Source organism: Anguilla anguilla, chromosome 1, assembly GCF_013347855.1.
Source record: "Anguilla anguilla isolate fAngAng1 chromosome 1, fAngAng1.pri, whole genome shotgun sequence".
In the NCBI taxonomy this organism is placed as follows: Eukaryota; Metazoa; Chordata; class Actinopteri; order Anguilliformes; family Anguillidae; genus Anguilla; species Anguilla anguilla.
In genome coordinates, this window is record NC_049201.1 from 63,704,648 (window position 1) to 63,724,164 (window position 19,517).

At 40.5% G+C, this 19,517-nt stretch overlaps 1 protein-coding gene across 1 annotated transcript in view; it reads left to right on the forward strand.

Moving 5' to 3' along the window:
- The window catches only part of LOC118227366 (inactive phospholipase C-like protein 2), a 61,685-nt gene that overhangs the window by 17,305 nt on the left and 24,863 nt on the right, over positions 1 to 19,517 (forward strand). Inside the window, exon 2 of the mRNA XM_035417742.1 lies at positions 15,620 to 18,106. Within this exon, the coding sequence (XP_035273633.1) occupies positions 15,620 to 18,106 (2,487 nt within the window). The remainder of the gene's footprint in view (positions 1 to 15,619; positions 18,107 to 19,517) is intronic.

Sequence of the window (19,517 nt, forward strand, 5' to 3'; positions counted from 1 at the left end):
TGGTGAAACAGGCAGGAGCACGTAGCACAGGATGTGAATGAGGTTACGTACTGCATCAGACCATGTTTTGCTTTTTCAGATGCTCCGTTGCGTGATGTGCTCTCACAGTATGAAGAACCCTTGTCGTCGTCTGCGTTCAGCCTCCTGTTTTGATTGCAGTTAATTTATTTGCCCTCTTGATAATTTTATAGTTTCATGTATCATAACATTTTCAGAAATTATGCAGACCTCTCAGTTTTGCCTAAAAAATTCTCATAATTTTCTTTGGTGCAGATATTGGATTATTCCAGTCATGCATCTGGTTCCTGATATTGATGAACCAGATCTGGTTCCTGGCATGTCACTTAGTATCAAAGTTACAGCGGGAAATGCTGTACGATTTGCACATTTTGTTTGCAATCTGATCAAAGCTAAAAAATAAAAGAATTCGGCCATTGCCAACAGGGTTTAAATTAAGGCATTTGTCCATTCTTATCAGTTTATTTATTTTTGGTCTGGACTTACAGTAGCCATGACCTTTTTTCAAAATAAAGATTGGCAACAAGAGATCGAGCATGAGAAAGCACCTGTGAATGAGCTGTGAGAAAAGGCATCAGACACAGCAGCAGATGTTTTCTGAAGGACATAACTGCATTGCAGCAGCTGTCCTGAGGGGGTTTGGTCTCTGCCCCTTTTCGAGCTGAGCAGGAGTCTGGAGGTACTAGAACAGAGACTCTGCATTGTTCTCAGCAGTTTGGGGGACCGAGGAGAGAGCTCGCTTTCCTCATCAACGTTGGCCAATGCTGGTGTACATTTGTGTTGCAAGCATTTCAACTGTAGGAAGAAGCTGCCACCAGTTTACACATTTCTGCTCTTTATCATGTGAGGAAAGAGGATGTTGAGCACATTGCACATTCTCTTTTGGCTTTTAATGATGCAGTCCTGCATCTTACATTATTCACATTTTATCCATCTCTGGTATTCATAATGCTGAATATTCATTTCAGATGAAGCGTGTTTAGTGTGCGGAAAAAACTAATGCCACGAAGGTGCCAGGTAGGAAAATGTTACATGTTCACCGGCCACATTTGAAAACATACATTTCCATCTCCCACTTGTGAGGACTCTACCAAAAGGTCAATAATTTAGCTTCTAATTGGTGCCCATTCAGTGGATGTTTTAGGATGCAGTCTTTATTGTAAACATGGCACCTGAAAGCAGAGTTAGCAGATATTCTGAATGGATCTCACACAGGGAGACAACATGTGTGACATCTCACATTAGCCTGCCAGATTTTTTTTATTAGACAGTACCTATTTTAGGAAAATCGAAGGAGATACTAGTGCAGTCATCTTGAAAGATCATCTACTGTACTGCTGGTTTCTGAATGCAAAAAGTTTTAGAGAGCTTACAGGTTTATTGATTGTTTCACTTTGGGCCTAAATCATCAATTCGACTATATAGCCTATATGTTGCACTAATCCTCTGACTTCTAGTAAAATGACCTATTTTGCCAGGTTCAAGTGATACACAGATCAAATGCACAGGACTAGTGTGGCCTGGTGTGGCCTACATATAGGCGAGTATGGACAGCTGGTTGATTCTGGAGCATTTCTGACTATGATTCAAGCCATGGGAGTTGCCAGTGAATACCTCTGGGTGCTGTTGCTGCTGGGTCTTCTGACCAGTGCTTACAATCTCTGCTCTAATAATGAACTGAAAAAGGCTGTAATATACTGATAACCTACTTTCTAGGAACGACTGTTCAGAAGCTGACTGTCGGCTCACAACATAAGAAATCTTAGCTAAATGTCTGGTTTGAAAATCAGCAAGTGAAGCTTGTGAAGTTTTTTTATTGTAGTTGAGGACCAGTATTCTGAAGCAGGATTACTGAGACAGTTGGATAACTGCAATGAGTAAATAAATAAAATTATACAGCCTGTAGCTTACTCAGTTATCCAGCTAACTCAGTAATCCTGCTTTGTGATACAGACCCTTGGTCATCCTCTATCACTGATAGTTTAACTTGTTTCATTGTGAAGTAGCTAGTACTAGTGTGATAAAGCATAAAGCACTGAAATTACAGCCTTGCCAATTACCAGTGTGCATTTTGGTGCCATCCATGTTTTTACCACGTATTACTGCCTTCTGATGCATTTAGAATTCTTGGTACGCAAGACGGCTTCCAGTTGACTTCCACCAACATCAACAAATGGTATCAGGTCACAATGCGACAGCAATAATAACAGTGTTTTCAGTTATGCACACTTGGCCTAATATTTTTTCCAAGAGTCTCTCTCGACCACCGTTGCTCCTGCAGATTAGATACAATTTTACAGATTTTCCTGAAAACACTGTTTGCTGGTGTTTTAACTTCATGCTGGAAACCTTGCTCTGTGGTGTCACATCAGTAGGGTAGCTATGAGGAATAGCCATCTGGTTAGAGCCCTGGATTCCTGAAAGTCTTGGGATTGGGTCCTGGGGTGGGCTGTAGTTCACTGGCATCAGAATTTCATGACTTTATTGCCGCTGTAAAAATCAAACTGTCAGAGCTGGTCACAAAACGTGTCAGCCGCAAAGTCATAAGCAGGGCTGTCTACTGAATGAATAGGCTTAAGTAATGCAATGTATTGGAAAAATGAGAGGGATTTTAAATTGGACTGTGCTGTGAACCCAGTAATGCGAAGGTTAGATCAGTCAAAAATAGAATAAGTTGATGATCTGTTATCCTGTGATGTTCCATAACAGTTTAAACCCATCTGTTACACAATGGGCAAAGATGGCTGAAAGACATTCCTGCTGTAGTTTTCCATCTCTCCAGGATGGGAACGACCTTATACATTCATGTACAAGTGTATTTTCAAATTTGTAGCCTTGCACCTGTCTTCATGCCTGCAATATGCCTGCAGAAGTCTGTTGAAACATTAGTACTGTGCATTATTTTGATTATTTCATTATTTCATACTATGGCATGCATGATACACAGACAGGGGTCTTAACGGTGCATTTTTTTGCTTGCTTGGATCAGATCCATTAAGGGCCTGCAACTTATGAGCTATTGGATGAAAATTTGAATCATTACATGGGCTCCAGTGGTGCTTACAGCTATGACACTTGTTCATACTGGAGCAACATACTATAAGGCCCTGGTCAGCTGGGGCTCAGAGTGCCTTGGAGCTATACTAAATTTTCCTCAGCCACAGCTGGCAGTGATGTGGTCTGAATGAGGGGTGGAGTTTCAGTTGGCTCAATAGTGACTCCTCTGGTCGATGGGATGCTTGTTGTCTGCGTATGTCTTTTGTGCCAGCTACACCAGCTGCCTGGTCATCTGTTGCAGCAGCTATAGCAGCTGTTGTGCTGCTGTGTGGCATGGAGGTGATTGGCTGACTAACACATGGAAGGGAGTTCGGTGGGTGTAACTGCTAGTATTCACTTTGCCAGATTGACAGAGGTTGTCACAGCAATGAGCAATGGGACTGATCTAAAGGTGTGTTTAAGATTAAGGTCACTTTATTGCCAGTTAGAGTTAGAGTTAACTTTATTAGTCATGTTTAAAAAAACATGAAATTAACCCAAGGTTACTTGGATTTTTTGCATATTTCTTCTAGGTACACACCTACAATAGTCCCCCAGCCTTCATAGTGCTCTTATACTGTATCTCCAGAGAGGTCAGAGCGCAGGGTCAATTTTCCAGTTTTCCAGTTTATTATGATCTATTTGTTCAGATGTTTCCACCCTGACAAAAAAAGTGTCTAGAAACACTCTTGGGAAAAAATTTGAAATTCACAATTGGAGACAAAATTTTGGGATATGGGGGAGTTTTTTTGTTTTTTTTTAGTTCTATATCTGTGTGCTCAGTTTCATACTTGGAGAATATTTATGGTCTTCTTTAAGTTCGTAGGCTGTCCCAGGGAATGTGCACCTGTGACCTCTAGTCATCTTTATGCTTGTAGTGTCAATGTGACAGTGCATTTTTGACAATTGAAATAAAGTTCATGGAAAGTTCAGCTTTCATTAGCCTATGTGTTAAACTCAGTAAGAAGCAATGAATTATTAAATCATTAAAACAATCTTGGAACAGATTTCTTACACCCTGAAAAACAACATGAGCTACATGAGCATTTTTTCTCTGTTGACCCTTGATAAAAGGCGTGCCTATATATGTCTGTCTTTTGCCTGGAGAGGTGAAGAGGTCCTCCTCCAACCAGGAAGCAGGAATTCCTGAGTAGAGTGCAAGCTGTTCTATGGAGTGTGATAGCAGCCAGTTCCATTTTGCTGTATTGCTGTGCCCATGATCTTGCACCCAGCAAGAAAAAAGACAAATTAGCCTCACTTCACAAATGCCACACTTATGTCCAGGTAGCAAAGATTATTTTCAGTCATGCATTTGGGATTTTAATAAGAGCTTTAGCAATTTCTTTGAAAAGCTCCTTATTTGGCTTGGTGATGTTAGATTACCTTACCTAAATACCTGGTTTATTGTATGGGGTGGGTGAAAGGTTTAGTATAACTCTTTAATGCATGAATTTAGACATTTATACTTGTTAAATATCTTTAAGAGATAAACTGAGAGAGGGTCTGCACAGTATTAAGCCCCTTTCATGTGCATGTAAGTGCTCCACCAATTTTCCGTGTCATTTTTGAACAGGAGTAGGAGTCAATTTTCCTTGTAAGATGTTCCTCTAATTTGCAGGGTTTGGACTTGGTAATGGTTGGAAGTCTTCTGGCATGGCTCTATGTGGAAAAAAAAGCAACATTCTTGGGTAAAGTTTGCAACGCAACACAGTTTTGCATGGAGCAAGCCAGCCAATCACAAGAGACTCAGGGTGGCGCATTACATTCCTCTTGATCGCGGCGGGCATTTGTTTGTAGCGGCAGATTTATAAGTTAGGATTTATAAGTTGTTTGTCGCGGCAGATTATAAACCAACAAACAAAACAGAAGTAGTAAACCATGGAAGAAAGCTTTTCCAATAAACTTGTCTGGGAATTGGACAGACCGAGACAAGGGAACTTTTATCTATCCACACAGAGGGCGAAATTAATAGGCAACTTTGTGGTACCGTTAGACATTCTGTGGTCTACGTTAAGATAACGGGTGCAATACCAAGTGATGTCTTCTGCTGCGTAAATTACACATAGTATCCTGCCTTGCCTAATCTGGAATGGTCATTCCATGTGTGAACAGACTTGACATGGAATTTATCCGTATGGGAGACCTACCTAACCTGGATAATTGAACACAGTTCCTAGCCAATATGTCAGCAGTCACTCAGCCCTACAAAAAAACATGCGATTCTTCCTGGGTGTGAGGCAAGCCTCAGCAGTGATTTCAGTGATTTTAAAGCACTTAGGCTATTCATATTGCCGTGGGTTTGTGCATCATTTCTGTAACTGTTTTATGTTCTCAAATTTATATTTTAAACAAGTCAAACTTGATTTAAAATTCAGTCTGGGGCTCCGTCTGTTTTTTGAAATATTAGGCTGGATTTCAGCTGTGGGGGGTATACAAAGGAAGAATTGTACATCAGCAAAACAATTTATTTTTCCTTTGTGGTTGTTTTCTGCCATGCAGCTTTTGGCTTCATGAAAAGGTTCTGTGGGTGTTTCGTTTTTATGATTGTTTGATGGAAAATGCCCTGTGTTTATTTTTATGTTACTCTGTTGTATACTCCAGAGTATGAAGTTGTCTCAAATGTGTCGCTTCTTACTGCACTGAGAACGCAAGCAGCAGTCACAGTGCTTCAGGGAAGATGGATCCTTCATAGATTTGTTTAGCCTATATCTTGTCAGTCATCTGGAAAAGCTGTAGACAGAATGAGAATTGAATGTACTGGAAATACAAGAGAGACCCCTTGAGTTTCCTTTAATAGTGTCATTGGTCACTGCAGAGGTTTAGAGGGTGGACAGTATATAGCCATCTCTGCATGTTGGAAATCTAGTCTTGGGGTTGTAGAGCAATTAGGATCCTGACAGAGATATTTTAGCAGCTTTCTCTGTAGATGTGAAATGGCGGCCGTAAAGTACATGGGCTTTAATGTGTGGGTGGAGTACAATAGTCATAATTTCCATACTGCTTTGCTCTTGTGGCCCACTGCTCTGTTAACCTGGCTGCTTATAATGGTGGCCATCATCATTATGTATGAAATAGACGGTTTAGACGGAAATAGATGGTTTCAGCACCTCTGACTGAAATGGGCGGTTTCCCCTCGCGGTTCTCTTTCAGCTGAATGACGGAATGAATGATGACCGTCCGTGGACCTTGGCGGGTTGGGGGGATGATCTTTTGGCCGCTGAAGATGGCCTGCTCTGGATCTGAAATAACCAGAGGGCATTGTTTTCCCAGCACAATCAGCACTCATTCATTTGGACAGAGGGCTCGTCTTTTCACTCTGTTGTAGACGTAGACCTTGCCAGCCTGTTTATCTGTTGCCATTACAGCGTGGGGGTGGTCAGTAAGGCCATATATTTTCATGACCTTGTGGTGCTTTATGATAGAGGAACCCCTACATTTCAAATGCTTGGGTATGACGTTTGACCCAAATGTCTCTAGGATATATTCGGCTGTATAAATGGATAATAACCCTGATTTGTAATGGATGCAAGTGACCCTGGACGATGGCATTTGCGGAGCCGCTGTTTATTCTGAGCTCCCACATTTATTTAACACATAATTTGCAGCATATTAAAAAGCTGAGATCAAGAATAAATAAAACCTCTATGATATACCCCCAGGGTTGGAAAAGACAGTGCTAAGAAAGTAAATAATGCAGTGTGACACATTCCATTTCCTTGTTAGGTTTTGTGTGTGTGTGTGTGAGCGCTGGGTAGCAGGTGACTCAGAGATACAGTAGACTGCTGCATGCAGAAGCCTTTCCGCTAATGGGGTAATTCAGTGCAGAACTGCTGTCATATTCAATACATTTAGGGCATGCATCTCACAGATTATGTGGGTGACTGTCCGGTGAGTAGTGTTACTGTTACTGGGGGTGCATGTCACACCCAGTCTGTAGGAAATGTATTTATCTCAAAGGAAATATTTAACATACTGTGTCTGAAGATAATGTATAATGCTCAGACACACTGTTTTCTGTTGTCAGCACATTACAGCATGTATGGACGAAGCACATTACTATCCGATCCATTCCCGTTCATTCCAAACATTTTTTGGTTGGGGGGGGTGTTGTGACAAGCTAGTTAATATATTGTGTATTAATGTAAAATCTTATTGTACCCCTTACGATTTCCTGGTGCTTTAGAAATAGATTCAGATGCTTATTCTCAAATTCAAATTCAAAAGATTTTTTCTGCATGTACAATGGCTGAATACACAGCACACACTCAACATTGCTGGGTTGTTGAGCAGTGATTGAGGTCACAATAGAGCTATCCACAATAGAATTACTTCTGTGGGGTACTACAAGTGCAAACTTAACTCTATTCACACTTGCATTTTGGGGTTCGACAACTAAAGTTATTAACAGGAGTGGCTCATGTTCTGTGTCTGTACACACACACATATTCAGAAGACCGATAACGCTTGCGTGTATGAACAAGTAATGGGACTTGCTCCTGCATTTACTGCGCTGTCAGTAAGTTTGTAATATTTGCGATATTTGCTCTGAACGTAAATCTTGCATTTTAAATATATGGTGTCTACCCTCTAATATCTGCAAACTTGGACGCAGTCTTTAAACTTTTGTTAATATCTACAGAGAGCATCTGAACTGCCGCGAATGCAGAAACGTTGAGTAAAGCTTCTTTTTGCAGTAATGAATTTCGCTTCTTTTAACAGTACTCAACTGTGTGCTTTATGTTGTAAGTTCTTCTTCTTTTTTCAGGGAGTGAAAGGAAGTCAGAAAGTGTTTCGCAGTTCATCACTGTGCATCTGCTACCAGTTGACAATTTTTTTTTTCATTTTTTGCAATTCACTTTAACATAAGTGATTATACAACTGATGCAGACATAAAAAGAAAAAAGCGCTTTCTTATTTTGGAGAGTCCATAAAATCATCCATGTAAAGTTCCAGCTCCGTATATAGTAGGCTATTGAAAATACAAGTTTCTTGTTTGTAAATGTACACTTATGAATATGGAACTTTTCCATTAGCACTATAAATATAGTATAGTTAATTAGATATATTTATTTTTGGAAATTTTTATTACATTTATTGATGCCAAAAATAATGTGTTCCCACAAAAGAACAAAATCACAGTAAATATGGTCAATGATAAAACAACAGACATCTTTCCAAAAATTTTAAGAATAAAGGCGATTCCAAAATTAATTAATATTTATGTCTTTTAAAACATTTTTAAGGAAATGATTTTCCCTACAGAGTGGAAAGGTGTAAAAGAAGATACCGTTATGCACATCAAGTCTAGGAGTATTCTATAACATTCACACACCAGCACAGGGCTCTACAGTGCTCCCATTTTAGGAGCATTTGCTCCCGAAAATTGATGTGTGCTAACTGGAAAAATGATTTAGGAGCACATCTACTAATTTTGATGCATTAGTGTGCTCCTAAATTTTTCAACTTGGGTGCCCCTGTGCCCCTTGGATAAACTGTTTGTGTAGAGCCCTGCAGCAGGGAAGGCATCTAATACTATATCAAAGTCCCTACTTGTTACTGGGAGGTTACACAAAGCCAGAAATTCCTTATAACTAAGAAAATGGCCATCTCTGTTGAAGAGTTGATTCACCAGAAAAGTATTATTATTGGCAGTTGTCAGTTCCTGCTCCTGTCTGCACTTGCATTTGAATAGGAACACGAATCCCCTTTCGGTAGTCACTCCATTTCGCAAAGGACTCATTACTACTAGTTGTTGCTCTCATTCGTAACCATATGAAGTGCAAACCTAACTGTTTTAAACAATAAAATGAGGGGCAACAACCATATTTTTAGCTGCAGTGTGAAAGAAGCTCAGAGAATTGTTTTGCCGATTGCTTGGTAACAGTACCACTCAGTAACCTTGCTGAAACTGCAAGCCCATATAAATGATGGGCTGTATTTGATGTAAGGAAGTCATATTCGTAGCCATTAGCAATATTTGGGGCTTGGGGTGGTTTTTGGCTGAAACCCAGCCCTGCCTGGAATTTTAATATGAACATGAACAATAGTGACAGTAATCCGACTGAACTGTCCTTTCACAACAGGATTCCGAATCTGCAGGGCAAAGAATCAAGCACCGACTGCCTTGTGTTGTGCAGCTCTTTAAGGGGATAGCAGTGCTGCTAAACACTGTGACCCAGGAGGAGTGCTGTGAAGACCGCAGCGATTCCACTCCTGTCATTGTAATTTATAGCCCTCTCAGTCTGGGCTGCTGATGGGAAGAATGCCACTATAACTCCCTGAGAGGGGAGAAGAGATAAAAGGAAAATCTGATCAAGGTCATATATGCTGCGTATTTGTATACCTGCATGGGATGGCAACAATAAACCATTGTCTGAATTTTGTGGGTAGAATTTGTGCAATCAAGGCTGAAGGCTTGATGAATAATTTGGGTACACAAGCTCTCGTGTTAGCGGGACGTTTTTTTGCGACTTTTTTTTAGTGGTTGAAATAATGGTCCAGATGGTTGTGGGTTTGAATCGCAACTTTAACTCTTTTTGCTGTTGCTCGTTTTGAATGGAGCTAAAGGGAATCGGTAACCATTTACAGTAGGGACGATAAATCGGCAACTGTTTTGGTATCGGCCAATATTAGTGAACATTTTCATTATCAGTATTGGTTCGACAAAGCCAATATGGCAACCAATCATTATTTCTCTATTCGAACGTCTAGTCCGTCATCCTTGCAAAAGGCCATGACTGGAAACAACATAAGGCTACAACTATTAATATGGCCAAAATTCATTAAATGAAGTGCTGTTTCTGCATGCTCCTGGAGTAGCCTCTTGTAACATTTTGTCATGCAATGGCTCTGCTCTATTTCTATTTGTCTGTCAGGATTTTAAGAACCCTGTATATTTTCAATCAGATATTGAAAATATCTTATCTTCTCTATGCCTTCTCAGAGTGGTCATCATTTGGTTGTCTCATCAGAAGTACCGATATCATTTTGGGGACTTTATACAAGTTTCCCATGATCCTTCACTTCTCTGCCCAGGCTGTACTATTATCTTTGCGTTAATGAGTTCCAGGAAATATAGATTAGGAGAACACTAATCCATAGCCATGGTGCTTTGACCCCATGGGACCAGGCCGGCTGTTGTGTAGGGCTATTATACAGCAGTTTCCTACAGGAACTCCTTTATACTCTGAGAAGGAACACAAAAGGGGGCGTAAGCTCACTCTGGCGCCTCCAGTGCTTTGTGAAAAGGAAAGCATTTCCTTGACAATTTATTTTTTTCCTGTTTTGAAAATTGTGGACAGGCAAGATTTAGTGTGATGTTCCATGTTTTGACCACAACTCTGTTTACTTGCACAAGGCCTATTGAAGCTAACCACAACATTATAGTTGGTAATGCAGCTGAAATTGAATTGACATTTTGTGTTGTAATCTCTTATTTTAAGTATGCTCATTTCAAATTGACTGCATTAAGTAGGGCTAAATGTGCTGGGGATTTGTTAGTTAAGTTTTGGCTAACTGAACAGATGCCGTTCACATTGTATGCAGTTTGAATGCATTTTACTCCTGGCTTGATACGCTAAAGTGCATGCTGTGGGTTTACCCCACCTCCATGTGAGTGTATTTAGTTTACTTGTATTAGCAACTTTTTATGACCCAATTTATGAGACTAGTCATGCAGCTGGTTGGTTGTTTGTGGGCTGGTGGCTATGTGAGAGAGGAGGCCTGCACTTGGCCGACATGCATATTATGTTCGATCTGGTGCCAAAAGCATAACAATCATTAACATTTGAAATGGAAACTGATCTTTACCCTGACTTTAACAGCCTATATTTTAAACCGATCTTCTGAATATTATATATTTTGATCAGAAGCTGCAAAACCTGCGAAGCTTAATTCCTTGATATTTTGGAAGAGACAAACCTTTTCTGATGTACGTCAAAATGGAATTTTAGATGATCTTTGCCTTGGACTGAAAAATTTCCTCAGAATTAGTCGATCACTCTTGATATGTGAGTTGCATCACATGGCAAGATGGAATGCGAGATTATTTGTTTTTTGACGAAGGATAGAAGATGAGTGGCTTTGTGGTGATAGAAGCTGACTTGAATTTTTTAAAGGCTGAGTAAAATTGACGAGCAAAATTGACAAGCAGAACCTGGAGCAAGAATGGGAATGTATGGTAAATGGCATAAACATTAGCCTACTAATAGAGAGTGCTATGCACTGGAGGGAACCTTCAAAAGAGTTTACTCACAATGCACTGTGACAGGCACCTTTGTTCAAGCACAGTATTTACTTGTTGAGTGGGTGTTCTTGTACAGTTCCTAAAAATAATTCCTCTTTTCAGTGTTGGAAAGAGGAGAAATAACTTGAGTCTCAAGTGCTCACAAACAAGATTTAACAAAATTTACAAGCAGCAGGCTACATGACAGTGTGGCTTGTCAGGCCTATTGTCTTGTTTTTGTTAATCGTGTGTGTATGAATTGGAAAGTAAATAATGGAGAATTTTAGTGTCCTGTGAACCCATTGATGTCTCTTGAGTCATGACATTAAAATTGTTAACACTCGACCTGTGTTTTTTAAGTCTTACATGAAGCATGTTTATTTTGTGTATTCAACACAGAACCTAATAGACCAAACAAATGCAGCATTGTCTGCTGTAATTTAGTCTCAGTAAAGCTTGTCAGTGGGATTGTTTTGTCTCTGATACCCCTTGTTTAGATGTGGGGTATTCAGATGTGATTGACTGTTTGTTCTATAGGTCCGGGGATGGTTTTCAATGGTGAGTGCTCATAGATGTGGAGACACCATGTCTGCATGGGGCTCTTGTTATAATGTTGCTGACAATAAAAGATTGACATCATAAACTTTCTCTGAGACCAGAGCTGGGATAAGCTTAGACTAATGTTAACACTGTGATTAGCTAAAACATAACAAATGCTTGAAATTCTTGAAATAAATAATTAAATGCTTGAATGCACTATTTTATATGATAAAGAATCCAGTTCAAATTTTATGATGTATTCACCCTCTACATTAGTGTTCTTTGACATGAACATTAAAGTGCCTCTATTATTATTAAAATAAGATTGGAAAAAAACATATTTCTTGCATTTAGTAAAAGTAGAGGTACTATGCAAGGAACATGTACCCTCTAGTAGCATGACATGAAAACAATTAAAATGTATAGGCTACATCCATATGAGAAACCTCAAACGCTCTAAATAACTCTGTCCTGTTTTTCACAAGTTCAAAGGAAACTCATGTCGGCCACGATATGTTGATCTGCTTCCGTTATAGAGTGCATCCTGAGAGCAGGCTGTCTCAGCAGTAGGTCCCTCTCCACATTAGTAAAACGAGACATTTTTCACTGCTAAGCACTGCTTTCAACTGGTTTTTACTCCGCTTTTCTGAGCGCACACACACACACACACACACACACACACACACACACACACACACACACACACACACACAATCACATGCACATACGCATGCTTGGGTCGCCAGATGTAGAAATTGTCAAAACCGGACAACATGCACAACTCCTAACAAAGGTTAGGAGCTGTCAGGACCAACGGTGGAAATGTCATAATTTGAAAAGTGGATATTTTTCTCAAAAACCGGGAATTTGGCTACCCTAATGTATGCATGCACACATGCACACACAAATATAAAAGTGCTGATGTAACCTTGGACGCATCGTCATTTAAAAATAAATGAAATGCACATATTTATTTATTAATAAATAAGTGTTAACACGTATTTGTTACTTAATTACACATAGATTACTTGCCATTACAATCTGTGTAAACAACAATGTTGTGTAAACTTGCCATGCGGGTGATTAATAAAACTATAAAACCAAATAAAACTACAAAAGTCAACATCAGCTTTGAATAGGCTGTTCTGGGCAGCCGCATTTCTACTTGAGAGAAGAAAATAATCTATTTTAGTAGCAATAAATGTGCTATTAATGTAGGCTTCCTCCCAAAATATTTAAATTTTCATGCGTGTCACATGGGAATAGTAACTATACGAGTGTCTTGCTATGGTATGCGCAAAATAAATGAATGACCTTACAGAGTTACAGAGTTCATTGGTTTACATCTTAGGGGTATGTTGCCGTGGTTATATTGTTAACCGATTACCAGCACAGCCCTACTTGACATAATAGATGTTTTGTGACATGGCCCTTTATCATACTGGAAGTAGCCATTTATAAAAGGGTAGGTTGTGACCCTAAAGGGATGCACATGATCAGCAGCAACATTACTTAGGTATGCTTTGGCATTCAAATGATGCTCAGTTGGTATTTTGGGCCCTGTGTGTGCTAAGTAAGCATTCCCTTCACCATTACGCCACCACCACAGCCTGCACTGTTGTCAAAAGGCAGGATGGATCCTTGGATTTGTGCAATTTAGGCCAAATTCTGACCTAAATCGAGATTTGTCAGACGATGTTTTTCCAATCGTCATTCATCCACTTCTGGGGATCCCATTCCCACTGTAGCCTCATCTCCCTGTTCTTAGCTGACAAGAATGTAACCTGGCATAGTCTTCTGTTGTTGTAGCTCATCCGCTTCAAGGTTTGACATGTTGTGCTTTCAGAGATTCCCTTCTGCTCACCACTGTTGTAAACAATTGTTACTTGAGCGTGTGTGGCCTTTCGTTTATCTTGAACAAGTATGCCCATTCTCTTCTGACTGCTCTCATTAACAAGGTGTTTTTGCCCGCAGAACTGCTGCTCACTGGATGTTTTTTGTTGATCGCACTCTACAGACTGTGGGTCAGCTGTTTCTAAGAAGCTGGAACCACCATGTTTGGCACCAACAAAAATTCCACAGACAAATATACTTAGATTGCGTGTCCTTGCCCATTCCTCTACAATTTGCCTCTCATAGTCTTCTGCGCATCGTGTCTTGTGATAATTTCACCCCCAATGTACAGAGATCATTAGCGAATACCTAAGCTGACCATTTTAACAGCTCATATAATCATCCTGTCATCACTTTCTGAAGTCTTCTGATGATGGCCTGATCGCTGTAGATTAATAAGTCCTCCAGTAGTTAATTTCTTCCTTTGGATATTCCAGGCCATTGAATTTGGAATTCAACATTCTGCAATAGCTCTAATAAATGTTTTTCTTTGATCATCACAATAGCTTTCTTGGTTGTCATGGGTTCTCTGGGTATCATCTGTAGTTTTCTTGTCTTGTATTTTTTAGCTTGTAAAGTAGGCTCTACAAGCACTTCCATAGCATTGAACCCATGTACCCATGGCACAGCATTTCCATTAATAAATAATTAGAATAACATGGTTACATTGTGAATTGTGAAACAGATGACAGTCTTTTGTCCCAGTACTTGGAATAGGGGGGGCTTGACTTATTGAATGGCATTGTTGTAATATAGCCTACATAGTTCAATATCTGTTTAAAAAAATACTTTTGCATTTAAATGTGGATTCTTGTTCATGGAAAACAGTTTGAAGCATACTGTCATATGCACACTATTGTAGGTTGTATGCTTTATCATGTACATATTTGTTGCAGGAAGTCGCCACTGCTAAAATCAACAAACTTCTGAGCTAATTTCAAGGCCTTCACAAGCATTCAACATTTCCCAACTCCTTGAATTATTTCACTTCCTGTTTGTTCCCTGATATCAATCTGAGGGTGATACTGACTTGAACTTGACCTCGACTGCTGCCCCCCTCCCCTCCCCCCCAAGACCCAGACTCAAGCTGAACTGAAGTCATTTCATGAAAACAGCCAAATTTTTTTCCTAATTGAGACTATTTAGTTTGATGTTCCACTCCAGGGCTCAGAGGTACAGAGTATAAAGAAACCTTAATTTATGCATTCTGCCTTTCTGGACAGCTGCTCTGTGGCTCCACCAGCAGAGACGACAGAGATATATTGGCAGTGTTTCAGTTGGAAAGCAAAATGTCACTCCATGATAGTCGTTTTTTATCGTTCTGCTCAGAGCTTTCTGGTGTGTTTTTGGTCTGATTTTGGATTTTTTTTTCTCATTCTTTTTTCAGATGGGTAGTTTTTTATTTGTATTCGGAATTTCTTTTGGCTTTTTGTCACAGGTGTCTCATTATTTAGATCAGTATTGAATAAATGGCTGTTCAGTCTCTGGAGGATGGTTTAGGACTAGGCTACTTCTTTATACAGAGATTAATATTGTTATCGTTTTACCACTGTGTCCACTTTGACTAAATATTTCTAAACCTTGTGAATAAGGCAGTTTTCTTGGAGATAAGGAAACTTTGTGTGAGGCTTGCACCTGTTGAGGTCACTGACAGTGTTTTCTTATACTGAAATAAAAGATAGGCCTTAATCAAAGTTTAGTTTTTGGATCCATGAAGTGCAATATAGTAGACATTTAATTATCTTGTGCTAATTAAGAATACATATGTTCAATGTAGTAAGAGGACCCATACATTAATTCCAATTATGTGTGGTATTCAATCAAAAATCAATGCAGTTTTAATAGTAATAAAAATTGAGTAATTGGTTGTACTTGCTGACAGTTTTTTCGCTGTTCTTTATATTTTAGGATGGCACGAGGCAGCGTAGAGAGAGGAAGAAGACAGTTTCTTTCAGCAGCATGCCAACAGAGAAAAAAATAAGCAGTGCCAGCGACTGCATCAATGCCATGGTGGAAGGCTCTGAGCTGAGGAAGGTCAGATCCAACTCCCGCGTCTACCACCGCTACTTCCTGCTGGATGCTGACATGCAGTCTCTTCGGTGGGAGCCCTCTAAGAAAGAGTCTGAGAAGGCCAAGATAGATGTCAAGTCCATCAAGGAAGTGCGGACAGGGAGGAATACAGACATTTTCAGAACCAATGGAATATATGACCAGATATCAGAGGATTGCGCTTTCTCGATTATATATGGAGAGAACTACGAGTCCCTGGATTTGGTGACAAACTCTGCCGATGTGGCGAACATTTGGGTGACAGGGCTCCGGTACCTAATATCCTATGGGAAACACACCCTCAACATGATTCAGAGCAGCCAAGACAACTTGCGGTCTTCCTGGCTTTCTGATCTCTTTGCTGATGCTGATACCAAAGGCAACAAGCAGATAAGTTTGTGCTCTGCTGTGCAGCAGATCAAAGACTTAAATCCTGGCCTGAAAAATGTAAAAATAGAGCTAAAGTTCAAAGAATTTCACAAATTTAAAGGTAAGGTAGGTGGTGAGGTAACCAAGGAGGAATTCATTGAAGTTTTTCATGATCTTTGCACCAGACCAGAAATTTACTTCCTCTTAGTCCAGTTCTCCAGTAACAAGGAGTTCTTGGACACCAAAGACCTAATGATGTTCCTGGAAGCAGAGCAAGGTATGGCCCAGGTAAGTGAAGACATCAGTCTAGAAGTCATCCGAAAGTATGAACCTTCTAAAGAAGGGCAGCTGAAGGGGTGGCTCTCCCTAGATGGCTTCATGAATTATCTCATGTCATCAGAGTGCCACATATTTGACCCTGAACAGAAGGCAGTCTGTCAGGATATGGACCAACCCCTGTCCCACTATTATATCAATGCCTCCCACAACACTTACTTGATTGAGGATCAGTTTCGGGGCCCCTCTGACATCACAGGATATATTCGTGCTCTAAAGATGGGCTGCAGAAGCGTAGAGTTGGATGTGTGGGATGGACCAGACAATGAGCCAGTCATCTACACAGGCCACACCATGACATCACAGATTGTTTTCCGCAGTGTCATTGATGTTATCAACAAGTATGCTTTCGTTGCATCCGAGTTCCCCTTGATCCTCTGCCTGGAAAACCATTGTTCCCTGAAGCAACAAACGGTCATGTTCCAGCACCTGAAAAAGATCCTGTCGGATAAGTTGCACATTGATCCACCTAGAACTGATGATAGCTACCTACCCTCCCCTGCTCATCTGAAGGGGAAAATCCTCCTGAAAGGTAAGAAGCTGAGCCCAAACTGCACAGGTGCAGAGGGTGATGTGACTGATGAGGACGAGGGCGCGGAGATGTCCCAGAGGATGAGCAATGAATCAGGGGACCAGCCAAACAGTGTCCCACCCAAAAAGTTTCAGCTCTCTAAGGACCTTTCGGATCTGGTGACTCTTTGCAAATCCGTGGGATTCAAGGACTTCCAAGCAGCATTTCAGTGCCAGAAGTACTGGGAGTTCTGCTCCTTCAATGAGGTTTTTGCCAGCCGCTGTGCCACGGAATTCCCAGGTGACTTTGTGAACTACAATAAGAAATTTCTGGCACGGGTTTACCCAAGCCCAATGCGGATCGACTCGAGCAACATGAACCCTCAGGACTTCTGGAAGTGCGGCTGCCAAATCGTGGCCATGAACTTCCAGACCCCAGGCCTGATGATGGACTTGAACATTGGCTGGTTCCGTCAGAACGGGAACTGTGGATATGTCCTCCGTCCAGCCATCATGAGGGAGGAAGTGTCGTATTTCAGTGCTAACACCAAAGACTCTGTCCCCGGCGTTTCCCCGCAGCTCCTGCACATAAAGATCATCAGTGGACAGAATTTCCCCAAACCCAAGGGCTCAAGCGCCAAGGGCGATGTCGTTGACCCGTACGTCTATGTGGAGATTCACGGCATTCCAGCTGACTGCGCTGAACAAAGGACTAAAACTGTGCACCAGAATGGGGACAACCCCATTTTTGATGAGAGCTTTGAGTTTCAGATTAATCTTCCTGAGCTGGCGATGGTACGCTTTGTGGTGCTGGATGATGACTACATTGGGGACGAGTTTATTGGGCAGTACACCATTCCCTTTGAGTGCCTGCAGCCTGGCTTTCGGCATATCCCACTTCAGTCACTGACAGGGGAGATTCTGCCACATGCCTGGCTGTTTGCCCATGTTGCCATCACCAACCGTCGAGGAGGGGGCAAGCCTCACAAGCGTGGACTGTCAGTGCGCAAGGGCAAACGGAGCCGAGAGTATGCCAGTATGCGAGTACTGTTCATCAAGGCCGTGGACGAGGTCTTCAAAACTGCAGCTCAGCCACTGAGGGAGGCCACAGACCTTCGAGAAAACATGCAGGTGATGATTCCGGTCACACATTTTTCTTGTCTCCTAAAAACTAAATGTAAAGGCACTGTTTCCTTTATTTGTTGTGTCATTCGTATTATACATTTGCAGGTTTCTTTTTTACATTTGATCTTCAGCCCAGCCCAATCTTGATTCACATTACTACAGCCTTGGTATTGCTATCACACCTTCTGCCTTCTTTTCATTTTAATTTCAAAAAGACCCATTCATTTTTATATGTTTGTCTGCAGAAGTACATATTCCAGGATGCTTAACATGACCCAGAAATGAAACCCAAATCAATGTTGAGTAAATTCAAGGGATATCTGTACAGCAGGTGAACATAAGTGCTGCATCATGCCATAGCTTCATGCCATGCCCATAGCTTGATATTTAATTTAATTCTGAAGATTTACTGGTTGTGTTGCGTTTAAAAAGAAAATACAGATTCAATTTTTACACAGATTCAAGATGACTTCAAAGCTAATATGTAGTTGAGCAGTAAGAATTCAGACATCCTGACACCTTGTGTATTCCGACACACAGGTAGTGGCTTATGAACATAATTCCTTTCATTTTCTAAATGGAAAGCATGTTCTGTATGTCTTTTATCTGAAAGAAAGTAATACTTTTAAAAGCAGATTATGCTGTCAGAAGGATAGATGTTATATCTGAAGAATTGCACTTAAAGTTTTATTTCATATTGGAATTGTGTCAACCTTTCTGATTAAGCAGTACTAATACTAAATCTGGTACTTCTAGTACTAGTGGAACTGCTAGTCAAAATATATAGTTATGGCCATGATAACAATTAAATACTATATCATCGCAATCAGCCATTAGCGTAGATGCCACTTTCTCCCCCTTCACTGTCTCTTTTCCTCATACATTGTGAATTCTCTGCGCTTATGCATTTTTCGAGTCCATAGCCTGCATTAATCACCAATGAATTGTTTAATTCTTTTTTCTGTGTGGAATAGTTTAATCTTGTATAAGCTCCAGGTGGAGAATCAATCACTGTAATTCTGATGCTGCTTGCAAATAAATTTTAATCAGGCATCAAATCCAATATCCTAGGCTGTACATTTTGGTTTAACTAGTGAGTATGCTGCAATCTACAGGGCAGTACAACACGTTAGCATAAAGGACAGAATTGTATTCCAAAACCAAATATCTGTTTTGTATTCTTGTTTTGTACCTGAACAGTAAGTCCCTGTACTGGTATAATTACTTTTTTGCTCTGCTAAGTACGGCCCAGTTCTGATTCCGGAGAGGAGAAACGTCTGGTCTTATCTCACTGTAATCTGCTTCATCTCATTTCAGAAAAAAGCATCGACCTTTTTTTAATCCAAATGTACGTATTTGTCTTACGCAAACCGTAGTCAAAAGTATTTTTGTACACTCGCTCTTAGATAATAGTATG